The following is a 19,505-nucleotide window of genomic DNA, read 5'->3' on the forward strand; positions in this document are numbered from 1 at the left end:
GATGTTTTGTAAAATGTTTTACATGTTTCGGATGTTCCTTCAGAGTTGGGGATAATTACTTCCTAGTCCAAACCTTCCGCAGGATGACGGGGGATAGGAGCGGGCAGGGTTTGAACCCTGGACCATCGATAAATCTGAACGACAGTCCAGTACTCAAACCGCACGACCAGGCAGCCATCCTGGAAAACTTTAAAAGTCTGGGGTTTTTTTTTGGCTACTTGTTGGATAAATCAAATAAATTTCAAAAACTTCCCAGGAAATTTCAAAAGAAAAAAACTTAGATGCCTGATATCTAGGGCTGGATTTTCCTATAGTAAACACAAGCTATAGCTTAAGGTCCAAGAAATATTTAGCACTGACATATAACATCTAGATTTATAAAGGTCTCAAAAATTACTCCATCTCGAATAGCTTAGGGCCTTTTCAAGTGGAAATACAGCATTGCTACAAAGCTGCAGCCTTATTTTCTTATGATCATGACAGAAAGTTTCGTTGAACCTGCTTTGGACGAATGTTTTCTTCTTACAAAAGATGTCAGATGGCAGGGAATGATAATGGGAATGGTTCGAACTTAAGACCAGTGCGATGACAGTTCAAAGCACATACCAGGGTGGCCATTGAAATGGTCACAACAAAATTTGTTTCATATTTTCATGACAGAAAGTTTTCATATAATAATAATAATAATCTTGATTATCCATAAGAAAATTTGTCATACAATTTGTGCATGAAACAAAAAACAACAACCTTAAAACTGTAAAAAAAAAAAAAAAAAAAAAAAAAGCAATACATATTCACACCAGATTCACTCAAAAGTTACATGTGATAGTTGTTATGTCAGAAAGTTTTCATATTCATGATATTTTCACATCAGAAAGTTGTAATGTTGTCACATCAAAAAGTTGTCATGTTGTCACATCAGAAAGTTGTCATGTTGTCACATCAAAAAGTTATCATGTTGTCACATCAAAAAGTTGTCATATTGTCACATCAAAAAGTTGTCATGTTGTCACATCAGAAAGTTGTCATGTTGTCACATCAGAAAGTTGTCATGTTGTCACATCAAAAAGTTATCATGTTGTCACATCAGAAAGTTGTCATGTCATCAAATCAAAAATTTGTCATGTCAAGTCAAAAAAGTTGTAATGTTGTCAAGTCAGAAAGTTGTCATGTTGTCACATCAGAAAGTTGTCCTGTCGTCACATCAGAAAGTTGTCATGTCACATCAGAAAGTTGTCCTGTCGTCACATCAGAAAGTTGTCATAACGATTGTTCATACTCAACTCTTAATGGTAATGGCACACCATTTCAGACCTTGCCATCAATGGAAGCAGATAATATACTGCACTTCAGATACAATGGCCGAGGGCTAACGGTTAAACTTTAAGGTTGCTACTCTATTAAAGTGTTTCCGCCCACCCAACGGATTATTTAAAACAATAAAAAGGGACGGCCACGTGGGATGTTTATCAAAACGAAAATGACTGCATTTAATTATTTGACCTACATTGCTACAGCAACGACGACAAAAAATGCGAAACATTTGTTTCATGAAGTCAAGACAGAAGCTATTGTAAAGATAATTGGTTAAAAAAAAAAGAGGAAGACCAGAAGTGCAGATACGATCTCGCATTTTAAAACAGGGGATTAATATTAACTCGCCCAGGCGGCAGCACTAATGAGGATTCTCTGGAGAATAAAAAGACAACAAGAGAATGCCACTGGGGACACAAATGGGGAAAATCAGCAGACGTGAAGGGGGGAGGGGGAGTGCGATTCAAGAAATTTGTTAAAAGACCGGAAAGCGAGGAAAAACTGGGACCTCAGTGTCCTGGAAGTAAGGAGAGAGAGAGAGAGAGAGAGAGAGAGAGAGAGAGAGAGAGAGAGAAACAGTGAGAGTGTAAGGGAGATACGAAGAGATACAAAGGAGATGAAGTTGAGGAAAAGAGACTGAAGATTGAGGGATGAGAAATTTAGAGAATTCAAACAAAAACAAAAGGGAAATTTCGAACATAAACGTTAAATAACAGCCACTGGTGATGGATAAAGGAATAGACAGAAGAACCACTCAAGAGACAGACAAGCAGAGAGATAAATAGAGACTGAGATACAGAGAGATAAATAGAGACTGATATACAGAGAGATAAATAGAGGCAGAGAAACACTGATAGACACACAAAGAAATAGAGAGAGACCTACAGATACCATCAGAGAGACCGATAGAGACCAACCGAGAGACAAACACAGATCATCAGAGAGACCTACATAGACCATCAGAAAGACCTTCAGAGACCATCAGAGAGACCTACAGACACCATCAGAGAGACCGATAGAGACCATCATAGAGACCTTCAGAGACATCAGAGAGACCTACATAGACCATCAGAAAGACCGATAGAGACCATCATAGAGACCTACAGAGACCATCAGAGAGACCGATAGAGACCATCATAGAGACCTTCAGAGACATCAGAGAGACCGAAAGAGACATCAGAGAGACCGATAGACCATCATAAAGACCTTCAGAGACATCAGAGATATCTACATAGACCATCAGAAAGACCTTCAGAGACCATCATAGAGACCTACAGAGAGACCTAGATAGACCATCAGAGAGACCTATAGATACAAAGATACCAATCGAAAAAAAAAAAAAAGAGGAAGGTAGAAAAAAGAGACAGACTAAGGTCTAATTATAATCTTCTTCTTTGAAGTATGGTCTGTAATATATAAGATAAGGTCATTGTTGGCTATAAACCTTTATTTTCCATTTCTTTGTTTAGCTATCTCACAAGGTTCTACTCTCTAATGCTTATATGTTTCTTGCGTAATATAGCGTATTGAGTAATCCCTGACAATCTTAGCCAAAAGGCCTTGGCTCTGTTTTATCACGCTCACATCTGCAATATTTTAACTTTCAATATTACTGCCTGGTATGGCAATCTGAGCATTAAAAATAAAAATAAACTTTATAGAATCCTAAATGCTGCTGGTAAAATCATTGGCCAAAAACAAACCCCATTTGGGCAGTTGTTTGAGACAAACATCTATAAAAAAAAAAAAAGCTAACAAGATCCTCGAAATAAAGAATCACCCTTTGTGTCAGGATTTTGTGATTTTACCATCACAAAAGAGATACAAGACACCGATAGCAAAGACAAACACTCTTTTGTTCCACTGGCAATCAAATCATTAAATAGGAACAATCTGGTATAAACTTTGTCACATGTAAATTATGAGCGAGTCTGGTGTGAATGTACACTTTGGTTTCTTATAGCTATAATGTTTTTTGTTTGGTGTAATGCACAAAATTGTAAGACAAATTTCCATACGAACAATAAAGATTATTATTATGTTTAGCTGGACAGTGTACACACAAGTAGGTCTAGATTTTATTTGACTGGACTTGACGTCCAAAACAAAATACAAGGCCATAGAAAACAAAATCAACAAAGATGTTGCTCGTGTTAGAATGACTTCTCTCATGACAAATAATTGGTTTATTTCTCTGCAATACAATACCTAACAATCTTATATTTTGTAATTTATCTATAGTGCTTCATGGTAACAGTTTAGATCATAAGACTATTCTACAGAAGTGCCACTTTTTACAAAGCTGTAATCAACTCTGTCTGTCTGGTAAAAAGTGTTTACACGTTATTTCTCCCACGCCCATTCTCGAATCAAATCGAAACTTCGCACAATTAGTCATTGGCGTGGACAAGACGCGAGTCAATACATTAACCAATCAGACAATTAATTACTTGTAATTAATATTATTTTGTTAGATACCAACAAGGGAGATTAACCCTCCAGTATTCGCAGATATGGCTAAATTAGTAGGGTTTAGTCCCGTTAACTAATTGTTGACGCTATTTCTCCCACACGCATTTTCCGATCAAGTTGATACTTTAAGCCAGTGTTTTCCAAAGTGGACTACGCATACCCCCAAGGGTACGGGAAGAGTTTAAAGGTGGTACGCAGACCGTACGCATTAACTATGCTTCTACTTCTCAAGAAGTTGCAAAGAGGAAAAAAATCCGTCTCTTGAGACGTAAAATGCCACAAAGACTTATTTTATTCTTTATGAACAATTTCATTTTTCGTTTGCGGTAATTATTTTTTTTAATTTGGTTGTGGGGGGGGGGGAGGGAGTTACGAAAATAATTGAAGGGGTATGCATATGTTGAAAGTTTGGGAAACACTGCTTTAAACAATTATATTTTGTAGCTGACAAAACATGAATGAATTTAAAATTTCCAATTATTTAATTGATTACTTGTAATTATTTATCTCGTTTGATATCGAATAAGGGAAATAACTAATACAATATTGATAGATATAGTTGTAAGGGAGGAGTTCTTCCCCTTAGATAAGCTTTGTTTTTTTCTTTTGTTGTTTTTTTTAAATATTTTTTTTTTTTGTAGTAAGCTTGTTCTTCTCCCGAGGACTATCCTGGGCATTACAAAAAAGGACCATGAATTCCTTATGCACCATGGTCCCTCTCGTGATACTATTCATGTGCTCCAAGGGAATGCGAGGCAATACTTTTGGCACCAATCGAGTTACTGGAACTGTCGGAGGGATTATCACAAGTGATACCGCTAGTCCCAGCGCCTAAGAGGCTGCACTCCTGAATATATTTCTCGAAGCTGACCCCTGAAACCTTAGCAAAGCTTTCAAATAAGATAAATTGCCTTGCTGGGCTGAAGAGCTACACCTCTCGGAAGCTCAAAGATATCTGCCTTCACACTTTCAGGTTCAATGGAAACAAAAGCCAAACGGTGCTGGTCTTCGTCGGTGCAATGGAAATAGATAAACTCCAAATCTTTGTTAGGAAAACTAACAACTAACTTTATTACTTTTAACTATAAACCTTTCCATAGATCCCGGGTCTAAGTGTTTTCCTTACACATTACAAGCTCAAATAACAAACACTCAAAAAAAAAAACACGCTATCGACAACTCTATTTAGTAGAGCCTGTGTGTCTATCATGAATGCCTCCCCCCTACGGGTCACTAAGGTTAGACATTATACACACACCTTATATGTCTGTCATGAATACTGTTACAGCCAGTAGCTATCTGAGACGCCTGCCATTTAGGAGTATAAGTGTTTTATAGGCATTGCGAGCTTATCCCACTGATACTCCTGGCAAATAAAACCTTTAAAATCACCCCAGATAACGCAAGAGAATTATAAATAATGCTCTATATACTGATACCGTTATTATTGCAAGGAAATTAGCATTGGCGCAACGTAATAACAATAAGGAAAATGACTTCGAGTCCAAAGAATAAAGGTGAGTGCAGCATGTCACGTGGTACGCAAGCTCAGCAGTGACACGTGACTAAGTTTTAAAAAAGGGATGTCTTGGCGGGAAAATAAATCCCTGAAAAAGTTGCACGGAACCAATGCTGGAGGCAGTTCGAGAACACAGTAAATAGACAATCGATCCAAGAAGTTGGAGAGATCAAAAGTGTCAAGCTTGTAGCTTTGTACCAGCAGACTTGGCGGGAATCTCATTACTTGTCATTAAGTACAAAGACGTCGAGCAGACGTCGGAGGAATGTCAATTTCAAGATGTAAAGCTGCAATTTAATATTTTAATGAGTTGAGACCAGGTAGGTTAAGTCGAAGTGACCTGAACCATAAAATATCGGTAAAGTAAGTTTTAACAATAACTCAAAGGCCGGTGGTATGTTCAGCTTTAGCGTGCGCCAGACTTACTGGTAAAGCGTCCAACATTTTCTACAGCTGCACTAATGATTGAATTGTCAAAGTGGGTAGTGGAGACCAATAGTTCGTTGCCACGCCGTAAAGACCTATGACGTGGCTTCCGGCTATTGGTCTAAACTGCCCACAGGTTGTGACGTTGCGGGTCAGTGTTCAGGCCTTCTATGACGATTGGTCTCGGTGTGTGTGTGCGTGCGTGCGTGTCATTGCACGTCACTATAGAACGAGCCGTAATGCAAAAGTCGAAGAAATGAGACCTATTTGAAATAAAAACTTCGCGTATTATCAGTTACATTTTTCACTAAAATCATCGGCTAAATACCATTGTTATTACAAGACTTCTTATCAGAGTGCATGAATGGCAACTGGACACGAATTTCGAAAACGGCTCTAACGATTTCCCTAGAAATTTAACAGTTTAAGTATAAGCTTGGGGGAAAAAATACTAGCTAATTGGTCAGACAGTGAAAACTCTGGTTTGATCGTCATTTTTTAAAATGTAATCGTCTTAAATTTGAAGTCTATTTTGGACAACATAGGGACATTTGAATTTGTCTCTTTTTTGAACTTACATTATTTAATGTTGTTAAGGGACATTACATACTTTTTTTTTGAAATTGTATTTTATGTTACTCCTTTAAAATCTTTGTCACTGGAAAAAGACAATAAACGTAATGAGATCAACATCAAAAAAAAAAACCAAATGTGGACTCAAATAGGCACTAAATGTTCACTTATCTCGGTTGCTATCTTTTTTGATATTTGTGTTGTTTCTTTGGGGGCACATCGACACAATTTAGGTCATGTCGTGCCTTGGCTCGGTTGCCAAGGATGCCCTGCGACGTAGCTTAAATTGTTTTTCATATTATCTGCTTTACGACATATGTAGATGAAAGGGAGATCACTGCAATTAGTTTCCTTCATTTAAATGATGGAGTAGGACAGATGGCCCTTGCGTTCGCTAGTATGTCCGTGTACTGGTGATCTCTCTATTCAATAACCGATGGATAGCGATTCATTATACTCTTGTGATTCTATGCTTGCCCCATTAGCCAGACGGGATTGAAAAACTAAAAAACTAAATGAAAACTAAAAAGAGTGACTATCTTTACTTTCTTTTTTTTTCTTTAACCCTTACATTTTATTGTCTTCCAATCAAATGTATTTAAACTTGTTTTTAAAGCTTTTATCAACTCGCTCGGTCTGTCTGGTAAAAAAGTGTGAACATGTTATTAATTTCATCCCCCATTTCCATTTCTCTGATTAAGTTGAAACTTCGCACAATTAGTCATTGACATAAACAAGACGTGTTTAAATTGAAAAAAAACAACCAATAAACAATTAATTACTGGTAATTATTTTGTTTAATAGCAACAAGGGAAACTAATACTTCAGTATTTACAGATGTGGCTACATTTGTTGGGTTTAGTCCCCTTAAATAATTGTTAACGTTATTTCTCCAATCACGCATTCTCCGATCAAGTTGATACTTTAAATAATTATATATCGTACCTAACGAAACATAAATCAATAAACAAAAATACTCAATTAGTCAATTAATCATTGGCAATTAATTACTCTTATATCGAATGATGAAAATAACATGTACATGGTGTCATTTAATATAGAAAACACCACTTCTACGCGCGATACTAAAATGTTTTCTCAGCCATCAATTAATAAAAATGTAATAATGGGGCGAATTTTAACCAAAACCGGAAGTTCATTTTTTTTTTACTATAAGAGTCATTGGCATATAAATATAGATCTAAATCTATCTCTATCTCTTTAAAAAAATCAAAAGCGATATTTTTTAAATTTGATCGTGATTTTGTACGTATTAAAATGCAAAGACAAATTTATTTTCTAATAAAAAATCTCTTTTCACTTAATATCCTTATCCCTACACAACTGGGCTCAGCGCAATCAAGTTTCGCATAGGGCCCCGCAAATCTTTCGGGCCGGCCCTGTCCGTGGATAGAGCTTGCCGCCCTATGCGCTGAAGGGCTGTGGAGGACATAAGTCCAAGTTAGTGTCATGAAGTTTACATGTGAAAGACTGCAAGACATCTGGCTCAGACGGAAGAGTCAGGCAATGACTAATTGTTATGTCGCAACTAGGTCTGCGTAAAGCACTAAACTTATCTTTAATCTTAGGACTTAAAAAAAAATATTTAAGTTAACACACGTGTCATTATTTACTTTATCGGTCCACGCTGTATAATAGCCCGCAAGTATAGACATTACACCCTTTTAACAAATAACCAAAATTCTGTGGTTTGGGTGTATGCAAAACCAATATTTATTTTGTTATTGTTGTTATGATAGTTAAATTAGATCTCTTGGCTAAATTTGTTGGCTTTAGCCCCCTTAAATAATTGCTAACACCATTTTTCCCTCATTAAGCTAATAACAATAGTCTGGGCATGTATTTACCTTGCATGCCTCACAGGTGTTGACGCCATAATGAAAGCCGGCCCCGTCGTCACCGCAGACACGGCACGGGGGAAGAACGTGCTGCTTGAGGTCAATATCGTCTGCAGAAAGCACTGGATGGTTCATCATAGCTGAGAATGGAATGGAAAGCGATTTCATTAATGAATAGATTGAATGTGTGTCTTTATTCATTTTACCGTATACTTACTAGCAACAGAGCTCTATTACATACGTATATTAGTACAAGTATTAATTAATGTCAGACTTTATTCAAACATACACGTGGAAAACATGTTTACAACTTTTAGGGAAATCAATAATTGTTGTTGGCCTCCTTCAGTCGTAGAGCGACTATGGTTCATCTCGTGAAGGATTGATCTATAAAATGCTTCCTAATGGCATGCGCCTCAAATAGCCTTTAACAACCAGTCTAACTCCTGGCTTTCTCGTACGGTTCAGATAGTGAGCCTGTTCGTTAGCCTTGGTTAAAGCTGTTTTTGAGATCAGCGTACAGCTTCCTCCACCCACTCTCTAATTTTTCAGATTCCACGAAGTTCTAAGTCTAACTTGTATAGAGATATTTAAAAATAATGAAAAATTAAGAGTTCATTTAAGTTTGTAACACTTATTAAATATTAAGTACTCTTGAATAGAATAGAGTGACTCAAAGGTACTACTAAATTTGTTGATTGTATGTAAGTAAAGTTGTATTAAAACAAGTGACAATGTCAGTTACTAATTCTGTCTTCATGGGCTTTATTTCTTGACGTCGTTGTGTTACGTGTTTGAAAGAACAAAGAATCTGTTGGAGCCAATCATCGCAACTTGAGATCTGCGGGAGTCAAGTCGAACTCTACGTCACACTAAACCTTGACATTGGGAACCAATTTTTACAGAATCGTTTTCAAAGCGTTTCTTCTTTCTAAAACAAGAGTTCTTGATCAAATGGGAGAGATCGTGATAAAGTTTCACATTTCGAAAGTCGGACTTGATTGAAATGAAACATGAACTGTACCTATAAACCACAAAGAGAGTAGAAATGTAAGCTTTTATTTCCATGCGATCGATTCTAATGAGCTGTCCGAATATGGTGTCAGAAGAGAAACTAGTGATAAACTCTCTGACATTGTATGAAAGTGTAGGACACAATAGCTATGATGCACTAACAGGTTGCCCTTCGATATAAACAAAATGGTGTTAACGACGACTGCTGGACAGAATAAGTCCAAAACTGGTTAGTTCAGGTTAACCACGTGATTACAAAATATGTTCAAACTTTGGCTAAGAACGAACGCCTGTAGATAGGATCAACTCAAAGTAGTTTACAAGGCCAGGTTAAAGGTGACACTGAGATCAAATGACTCGCATGAGTGGCTATGTCACTAGTGAGACAGGTATGTGTCTTGCTTCTTATTCTGTCAAAGAATGCTGAATATTGTCTAGCAGTAGATGCTCCAAAGCGAAATCTTGAAAGAGCAACAGTAAAACTGAAGTTTCAACGGCTTCCATAGAGTGTCGATGTTAAGTATTTCCCAGGTTTAAAAACGTTTGCATCATGTTACCGCAGCAGTTGTTGGTCTAGTTGTCACCATTAAGGGATACAGGCCTACAGGTATTACCACAGTAAAAAAGGCACATTTAAACTGTTTGTTTTTACTATGGGCCATACCGCGAGGTCCACAGGAGTCGCAAAGACTTTCCGGCAGGAGACAGTACCAGGGAAAACAAGAAGCAGAAAGTTGTCAACGTTTTTTTTACCTATCAAAGCATTGGGTGTTTTATATGAGCGTTAAAGTAAAATTCAGACCCAACGCTTTGATTTTACACTACCAAAACTTTTTGAATAAATATATGGTGACATCCACAAATAAATTATTTTTAACTATCTAGTGAGTTTTAATTTAAGCGTTGCGGGCCTTAATTTGCCCACCCCTAGCCTAATCCTATACTCAAGGCTTATCTCCCCTTAGCTTAGTACACTTTGTAAAAAACGAAATGAATTAATTACGACTAATTGATTAACTAATTTGATGTTTATTTTTTATTGTATCATGTGTTGTCATCAAGCATGAGCTTTCATGCAAAATTTGATGACGATTGGGTGAGTACTGTCGAGCGCGCGTGAAGTTGCAGGGTGTTAGGCTTTGGGCTAAGGGAAAGTGTGTCGCCTTTCCTCCCTTCGAGTCGTATAGTAACTATCGTTGTTGCGGTGTAGGGAGTTCATGGTCTGTAGGGCGCCGAGATGGAGTGTGAGCGTGAAAGGTGTGTTATTGAAACTTGTTGGTGTGATATTGGATTAATTATTAATCAAATGATAACATCAATGATATTGATGTATATGTAAATATGTTGTTCACTTACAATTAAGTATTATTAAATAGTGTTCCGGTTGACAACTGTTGTTATTCACTAACTGTTCAGTTGAATAACTTTTATCCGATGTTCGTATTTTACATGCTATTACCTTTAGGTTCTTGCGTTACTCTGTTCAGGCTGGGGATACGGGACCGTAATGTCATACCCTAGCAAATCTGTTATCCCACCCTGACAAGTACAAATGGTTGAAATTCGATATAGCAAAAATTGAGACTTACAAGAAACATTCAGAGTGAATATTAGCGTTGTTTAAAAAAAAAAAAAGGCAGCAGACTGACGTCATATTTACAAAAAAAGAAGAAAGACAATCGAGACTCTTTTTTTAAAAAAGCCAATCGTAAAGCCTTTATTTTTAATTAGCATAATTATGGTAACTGGCAGTTTTCGTAAAAATTTTACGGCTTTGGGAAGAACAAATTGAATAAATTTATTTATTTTTTACCAATTAAAAAAAAAGTGGAAATAAAAAATAAAAGTCGGAAAATGTTTAAGGGAAACAGTTTGTATCGGTTTGTTTCAATGTATTCAACTTCTCTAACTATGAGTTTACTTAATAGCAACGGACTTACAGGTCAGTCGTTAAGTGTCATATTACACAGTAACTCACACTGTAATCGCATTCGCATCAGTGACCTCCTATTAACAATCAGAAGTTCATTAATATCGGTAACAAACTTGAGATGAGGATGTCGTCTGCTTCATTTATGTATCTTAAAATAGAGACTATTTGATATACAAGGGTTGCCTTTAAAATCGTATTTTAAAAATGGTTTATAAATATATGAATATAAAATTAACAGCTTATTTTTAAAAAAGACGTGGCAGTTGCCTCTAAAAACATTACTTTTAAATATAAGATACATGGTAAGATGAATAATAGTAACATCAAATTCCATAAGACTAAAAATCTGGAACATGATAAAGGTAACAATGAAATCGGTATTTTAATTAAAAGTGCTTTCAGATTTATTTTTTAAATATCTGAACGTGTCATGCAGCAACAATCTCGGCTTTTCCCTGTGGGGAGAAAATAGGTCCATCTTAAATGTGTGACAATGAAGTAAGGCAAAGATAAATAAACACCAGGCAAAGACTTGCCGTGGCCACGAATTGCGTAATTGATCTTAATTAGAAAGACGTTAAGGAAATAAAGCAAAAAAGAAGACAAATTAACACTTTAGCAAAAAGAGTCTAAGGAACTTTTAAGTTTTAAAAATATGTATTGATCTTGCTCGGCGTTTCTAATGGCAGATTTACCGGATGGCTACCGATGTTAACAAATGAATAACGTAGACGTAGGCTTAAATTTATTTAAAAAACGTTGTTTCCATTAAGAATTATGAAATTATATTGGCCAGTACTATTATTCAAAAATCTAATACGTTAGTTCAGTGATTCCCAAAGTGTGTTCCGCGAAACCGTAGTGTTCAGCGAGGCCTGAATAGGTGTTCCACGAACTGCTGGAATAATTAGCTAGTAGGTCACCACGTGAATTCGTCTCTCTTAAAAAATAAACAAAGTGTTCCGCTAACTACTCAGAATTCGTGTTCCGTTATGGAAAAGGTTTGAGAAACACTGCGTTAGTTAGTCTGTCCAGTGGCCATCTTATGACGCAGGTAAAAAAAAAATATGAAATTTTCTATAGTCTGTGCTGAAGTACAATCAGAACTAAATTTGTCTTCGTTGTCTTGGTACGACCCTGTTTTCTTATCTCAGTTACAGAAGCTGCCTGGGGGAATGCCATAGTTGATACTTCCAACGCCCAAGGGGCTTCACTCTTGATTTTTCCTCGAGGTTGTCTCCTGAAGCAAGGCAAGGTAGCGGGGGTTTGAAGTCGCAGTAGCCCTCTCCTCGATGTATAGCCTTACTAGGCTGATGAGCTTCATCTACCCGAAGCTCCCGGTTTTGTGGCGCCAGGTATCCGCCTTCACCCCTTTAAATGTAAAGTGTGAGGCGTTAGTTGGGATCATATCAGCAAGGTCGAGAGAGGGGCCCTGATGCATGGGCCAAGCGTGACCCCTTTATCTAAGGAATGCGCCCAGAGAGGAAACTGCTGGAAAGCAGACCAGTGAGTCTGGCCGTATTCATTATCTTCAGAGACAAAAGGAACTGTTTTACGGATTAATGGCTTTTCCAATCAGAGATTTTCATATATAGTGGAGAACAATACTCTAAATAGCTAGCATTTTTGGTGTACATAATAAAATATATTGTTAATAAACTATGTTTTTTTAACAGGTTCTGTTTTTACCTCAATATATATTTTTTTTAGAGGGCAACACTGAAAGTGAATTTAGCGTCCTTGTATAGCTCAGTGTGAGAATCCCCAATGAACCAATCAAATATGTTATCTAGACAAGTGTTCCTGAAGAGGTGTTCCACGAACTACAGGAGAAAGTAACTAGTAGGTCACCCCGTGAATTAATCTCTTTAATACAAGAAAAACAAACAAAAAAATACCTTATGAAAATACACAAAGCTTATATTAAGTGTAGTTGTATCAATTAGTTTGGATCAGTCATGTGATGTGTGATTGACCTAGATATATAAATCTGTGCGATTGAAATATTTTGACCAATTGTTTCTGTTTAGCTATTAGCTATCTCAATGCGCTACAATCCTATCGCTTGTCTTGGCCTATTGTGAAAAGAGAAGACAGAGGTATCTTGGTGAATGCTTACATGTTCGTTTTTTTAAATGGATTTTAAAAAAGGTTCACTCAGGGCGCCTGTCCTCAAGGGGACTAATTCAACTTATACCACCACATCTGTCAAGTGCGATTTCTTTCCGTTGTTCAAGAGGCAAAACAGAATAGTTAATTAACCAATTGGTCTTTTTTATTTTTATTGATTCTTGTGTTGTCAGGTAAAAGAAATAATTGTGCAAAATTTCAGTTTGATCCGAGAAAGGGTGTGGGAGAAATAACGTGTACAAACGTTTTTTCAAGACAGACAAACAAAAATAAGCATAGGGCTCCGCTAAATAATCAGAATGTGCGAAGTGTTCCGCTAAATAATAAGAATGTGCGAAGTGCTCCGCTAAATAATAAGAATGTGCGAAGTGCTCCGCTAAATAATAAAAATGTGCGAAGTGTTCCGCTAAATAATAAGAATGTGCGAAGTGTTCCGTTAAGGAAAATGTTTGGGAAACACTGGTCTAGAGATGAGTGAAATAATCCGGGACTCTGAAGAGTGAACAAGAGTATACAAGGGAAGACAAAGACAGATACGGTGTTCGTTTGTCCATTCGGCTTGGTCTAAGTGAAACCAATGCATTCGATTGAATAGTGTAACGTAGAGATATACACCTTCTTCCCGAGTTGATTTCTTGAGTATATTATGAGTTCCTGTGATTTAATTCTATACAGAACCGTATTCCAATTGTTCATAGTTAAGTCCGTAGTTCAAGAACCAATGGTGCGGTCCGCACCGAGTGACACCGACAAGAGTGACGCCCCAGTCAAGAACCACTTCCAATAGTTCATAGTTACGTCAGTAGCACAGATACGGGTATATCTAGTCTACATTGGAAGAGATCAACTCAAGACTAGATGGTGGTCTAAGTCTTAAGTTTTAAAATGATTTTATACATCAAAATAATTCCAAATATACAAGTACATCAGCACACAGTCACTATTTATCTCGACTACACTGTCTCAAAGAAAAAATAAAGAATGAGAAAAAGAGAGGGATAACAAATGAGGGAGAAAGAGAGAGAGAGAGAGAGAGAGAGCAAGAGAGACTGAATAAAAAATCTAAACAGAAACTCTATCAGGCCAATCGCACAACCCAATCATGAATTTCTCGATAAGTCATCGATTTCAGCATCTTTTTACCTCCGCAGACGACAGAATGCACTTTATTGTCCGGTGGAGCGTGACAGGTCATTGGCTTCAGTAGACAAGATATGTTTCAATTTTAGGATCTATGAACTCATATTAGAATTATCTTGTTCATTATAATTAACAAAAACAAGTGAAACCAACAAACAAGCTAGATAGACAGCTGTGTAAAAAAAAAAAAAAAAAAAAAACAGCAGCTATGTCACAAAACGGACAGCTGTAACAAAAAAACTTTGTCACAAACAATAAGCCATCAGGTATTCTTTTTTTTTATTGTTATAAAAAAAAATTTGTTATTTTAACCAAGCCGCAAATCGACAAAATGTTTTAATTAGATGAATTTAATTCAACCAAGTACACTATCTGGATTAGCTCAAAACAATATGGACAGAATATTAATATATTGAATATGCATGAATACAGTTACTCGAAACGAGCTAAATTAATTCTAACACACCCAAATCCAGAATAATTTAAATGTCGGTAGGAAAAGTGAACATATACTAGTAGCGCTTCTTATAAATGCGTACGGTATCAAATTTGAGACCGCGAGATTTGCTTGAAAGATGTTTGACAAACAAACTTTGTCAAGCTTATCACTGTATACTTGGTAGATTGTAGTAATAATAATAATAATTAATTTACATTGACTATTGTTTTCTTGGAGATTGTCGTCTGCTGCGGATAACTCACTTTACCAAGACTGTCAAGCTAATCACTGTATACTTGGTAGATTGTAATAATAATAATAATTAATTTATATTGACTATTTTTTTTCTTCGAGATTGTCGTCTGCTGCGGATAACTCACTTTACCAAGACTGTCGGTACATCCGGTGTACGGTAAATAGGAAAGTTTTGACGAGCTAATTATTTTAAAGAGATATAACTTTTGTGCCATTTTCTAACCTTTTCCGCTAGTAGCCCAGAGTCATTGTTTATTAGTGATCTATCAATACAGTTCCCCTGACACTAATTTATCTCTTTATTTCAAAATCTTCCTCTCTTCGTTTTCTTTCACTTTTATTTGTATTTTTTTCCCTATATTTTGATTGAGGGGGGGTGGGAATTTTTAAAAATGTAACCCGGATCTTAAAAATGGAAAACGAAACAAATGAGATACTACTGAGTTTTAAATGGATCAACAGCACGAAAACTACATCAAGAAGAATATAAAAAAATCCCTTATGAAAAAAAAAAAAAAAAAAAAAAAAAAAAAAAAAAAAAAAAGCTTACCAAAGGGGAAGAACTACGCACTTACAGCTATGTTTATAAAAAAAAAAAAAAAGGAGTAGTTTTTTCCCTTTTTGATAACATAATTAATTACCAATAATTAATTGACCCTTTTGGTTGAATTTTAATTCATGTTTTGTTAAGTACAATTAATAATTGTTTACAGTTTCAACTTGATACGAGAATGGGTGTGGGAGAAATAACGTGCATGAATATTAAAGGAAATAAAATCCGACATATTTAACCATATCTGTTAAATACTAAATACTGAAGGATTAGTTTCCTGAGTTGGTACTAACAAAATAATGTATTACCAGAAATTAATTGAATAATTAATTCAATTCGTTTAATTTATGTATTGTCTACGGCATCTACTCCAAAGAATAAGTGTGCAATGATCCGAGAAAAGGTGTGGGAGAAATAACGTGTTTAATTTGTTTACTAGACAGACAGACACAAAACAGACAGGCAGGCAGAGCGAGTTGATAAAAGCTTAGTAAAAATATTGCGTTGAAGAATATCCCTTCTACTATTAAGAGACGATTCATATTGTGTAAAGTCTAATATGCCAATGCTATAGCCACACAGGCCATCCCAGGGACAGGGTCGCTCCGAGTGGGGTTGAGAAGCACTGCACTGCAATAAAACAACCAGCAGGGAGAGTATGCAAATTAGGTCTTCAGGTACAAAATCAAAAGAAAGGTGACGTAAGATAAGTGTAAACAAGCGAGTTAATGCCGCTGTTAATTAAGTCTTCCAGTGAACAACTGACCAGCTGTTAGGATTCCCTCGAGACATTCAATGTTACAGAACACAATACGTTATTTCTCCTAGGTGTGACATACTATTTGGTATTATAAACATTTCATCGCTCATTTTTCTTGTACTAAAATGAGCTTTCATATACACTGTTTATGTTCAACGGGCAACTTTCCGAGGTTTAAAAGCAGCAGAATGGGTTGCGTGACTTAAAGTGTGTCCGTTCTTTAACAGAACATCTAGACTCAAATCAAATCACATCCACCCACCATCCATCCCTATGGCCCTACAGGAAGTGCCTTGACCGGCTTCACATCTTTTCTTTGAGATCATGAGATCTGACCTTTTATTCATGTCCGAACTTATTTACATCTGTTTCCACATCGTCCAGCCATCATATTCATGATCCGCCTTTAAGTCTCATGTCCTTTAAGTCTCATGTTCTTTAAGTCTCATGTCCTTTGTTTCTTTGTTTGTTTGCGGTTAAACTATTTCCGCCCCTCTATTTTCGGATCTTGTCCAATATGTAAACTTCGGACAGGAAGGGCTCGTTAGCCCACCTAGGAGAAGGAAATCTCTTACGTTCAAAGCTATGCTGACTTGCAGCCATACCAAATCATGGGAAAATCTTCGAGAGTTTAACCTGAGGAAAAGTCAGGAGCACTCAGTGTTACACCCTGGCAGAGCCTGCGACGCCGCTGATCCCAAAATTGTATCAGCACTTGCCGCTCCTTTGGATACATCCGCTGCTTGAGAGAGGGGCGACATAGCTCCGACCACAGCTAATGCACAGGCATTCATCTCATTTCCATGAGATGGTCCATAGTCGCTTCGCGACAGAAGAAGGCCATAAATACATACTAATGTGACTTGTCCAACAGTGTCTGTTCTTTAATATTTATGACACTATGGATGGGTGGTCATGTAATTGGGTGTGTTCCCTCCTGGGTTTCAGTTTCATCTACCGGCATGAGTATACTATTTATATACTTCAGTTTCCCCCATAGTCTTGTATTAAACTAATCATAACTCTCTCTCTGTCTCATATATATATATATAGTCTTGTATTAAACTAACCATAAGTCTATATCTGTCTCTCGTGTGTATGTATAAATATATTTTTTATTTAAAATAATATTTAATTTAATAATATTTATTTAATATATATATATATATATATATATATATATATATATTTATTTATTTATTTATACAGTGCTTTTTTTTGTAAAAAAAAAAATAGGTGCCGGTACTCAGTGATTAGGTGCCAGTACTCTGTGATTGATTGCCTAACTTTAAACTACTAATAAATTAATAATATACGTTAAAATACAAGAAAAGTAATAATTTTCCCCACATTCAAAAAGGTGCGTACCGTCACAAAAGCCGTATATATACTATTGGCCTCCTTTAGTCGTAGAACGACTATGGTTCATCTCAGAGCACACTTTCTCTTGTGGCTGTGGAGCCCTATTTTGGAGAGACACTCCCGTCCACAAATAGCGCAGGTTAAGGTGGCTTTTGCTTCGGTGGTAGAGGAGCTGGCCATTTTTCGGATTGTACGTTTTTCTTACTGAGCTGAGACCCATGTACTTTCACTGTCCATTGCTTTCTTGGTCACTGTCTCTCTCCATCTGGTGCGGTCTAGAGCTATGTCTTCCCGATTGTCAGTATTGATGTTCACTGACTTGAGGACCCGTTCTATTACATCTATGTAACGGAGGTGGGGGCGACCTTTTCGGTTGCCTATGTTTTTAGTGGAATTGTGGAATGTTTACTTGAAACACGGAGATATTGAAAACAGGACAGAAGAATACATTACTAACACTAGTAAATAGTGTAGACCAGGAGACGGTGATATTGCTTCAGAATATAGATCTACGATGCGTACAAAACAAATCATTAGGACTCGGAGCATACTCGGACAGCGACAACAATCACCATGACAACGGCTGGGCGAGCGATGACGCATTTTGTTTAATGAAATTGTCCTCAATCTTTTTTTTTTTTTTTCCATTTTCTATTTTTAAATCACAGAATACGGCTCTAGGAAAACAAAATACAATAAACAGTGGTATCGTTCTAGAGATCGGCGATTGCTGGACTGATCAGAGACAACTTTAAACTGGTGATTGATGAACTGAGACTTTAAAAACTATCAGAGATCAGCTAATATTGTGCTTGCCTGACACACAAGGGCGTTTCCTCAGGGGATACGATATAACAGCGCGAGCAGTTTCTCCTCCTAGATCGACCATTAATTTTCAATAAATAGCGCTCATATAAACCCAACTTTGTACTGCCTACAATTTTACACTTTTTAAAGTAAAAACTAGGTCATGAAAGTTGAATCAAGGGAGGTTTAATATTTTAGAATGCTTAACAGAGGAAACATGGGGGAGGAGAATTTTAAAATCCCCCCGGGACCCCACTTGAGGAACCCCAAATGAGTGTTCGAATTTTATTTTTTTTTTACATTAAATATTGCCCCATTATCTCATGTCATGATGTCAAATGTCGAAATGCAGGGGACCCTAAAGAGGTCAAACCCCATGGGCCCCCAGATCATGGCAAATTCCTAGATCCGCCACTGAGAGGAAAAACAAACACAGAAAACCAATCTTAAAAAAAAAAACACAAAAAAAACAAGAGCCTCTTTCTGAAGAAATAAACAACAGATGTAAACAGGATAAACTGGCAATAGTAGAACTAATATCTAGATACTGCAAAACACAAGAATCGACGGAAGATAATTCTTTAAGGCGTGGTTCCAACTTCTCTCCTGAGTCTTAAATGCAACAAGAGAAAATCAGCAGTACCAGAAATCTGTTTACTATTACGTATTTACTAAGATGCAATAGATGAATGCCCCAAAGAGGTTTGAATGTTAAACCAATATTATTTTGCTTGTATGTTTAACCGCTATTATTCAATTTTTATTTTTTTACTGCTATTATAAGATTTGAATATTGAAACACTATTATTTTATTTGAATATTTCACCGCTATTATCAATTTCAATATGTTACCTTTATTATAAGGTTTCAATGTTTTTATGTCCACAAATATTTTGTATATTTCACCGCTTATATACAATTTGGAATTATTCACCGTTATAATAATGTT

General features: G+C 36.5%; 1 protein-coding gene across 1 annotated transcript in view; it reads right to left on the reverse strand.

Moving 5' to 3' along the window:
- The window catches only part of LOC106061441 (uncharacterized), a 47,582-nt gene that overhangs the window by 17,560 nt on the left and 10,517 nt on the right, over positions 1 to 19,505 (reverse strand). Inside the window, exon 2 of the mRNA XM_056044184.1 lies at positions 8,173 to 8,303. Within this exon, the coding sequence (XP_055900159.1) occupies positions 8,173 to 8,301 (129 nt within the window). The 5' untranslated portion in view covers positions 8,302 to 8,303. The remainder of the gene's footprint in view (positions 1 to 8,172; positions 8,304 to 19,505) is intronic.

Source organism: Biomphalaria glabrata, chromosome 10, assembly GCF_947242115.1.
Source record: "Biomphalaria glabrata chromosome 10, xgBioGlab47.1, whole genome shotgun sequence".
NCBI classification, from domain to species: Eukaryota; Metazoa; Mollusca; class Gastropoda; family Planorbidae; genus Biomphalaria; species Biomphalaria glabrata.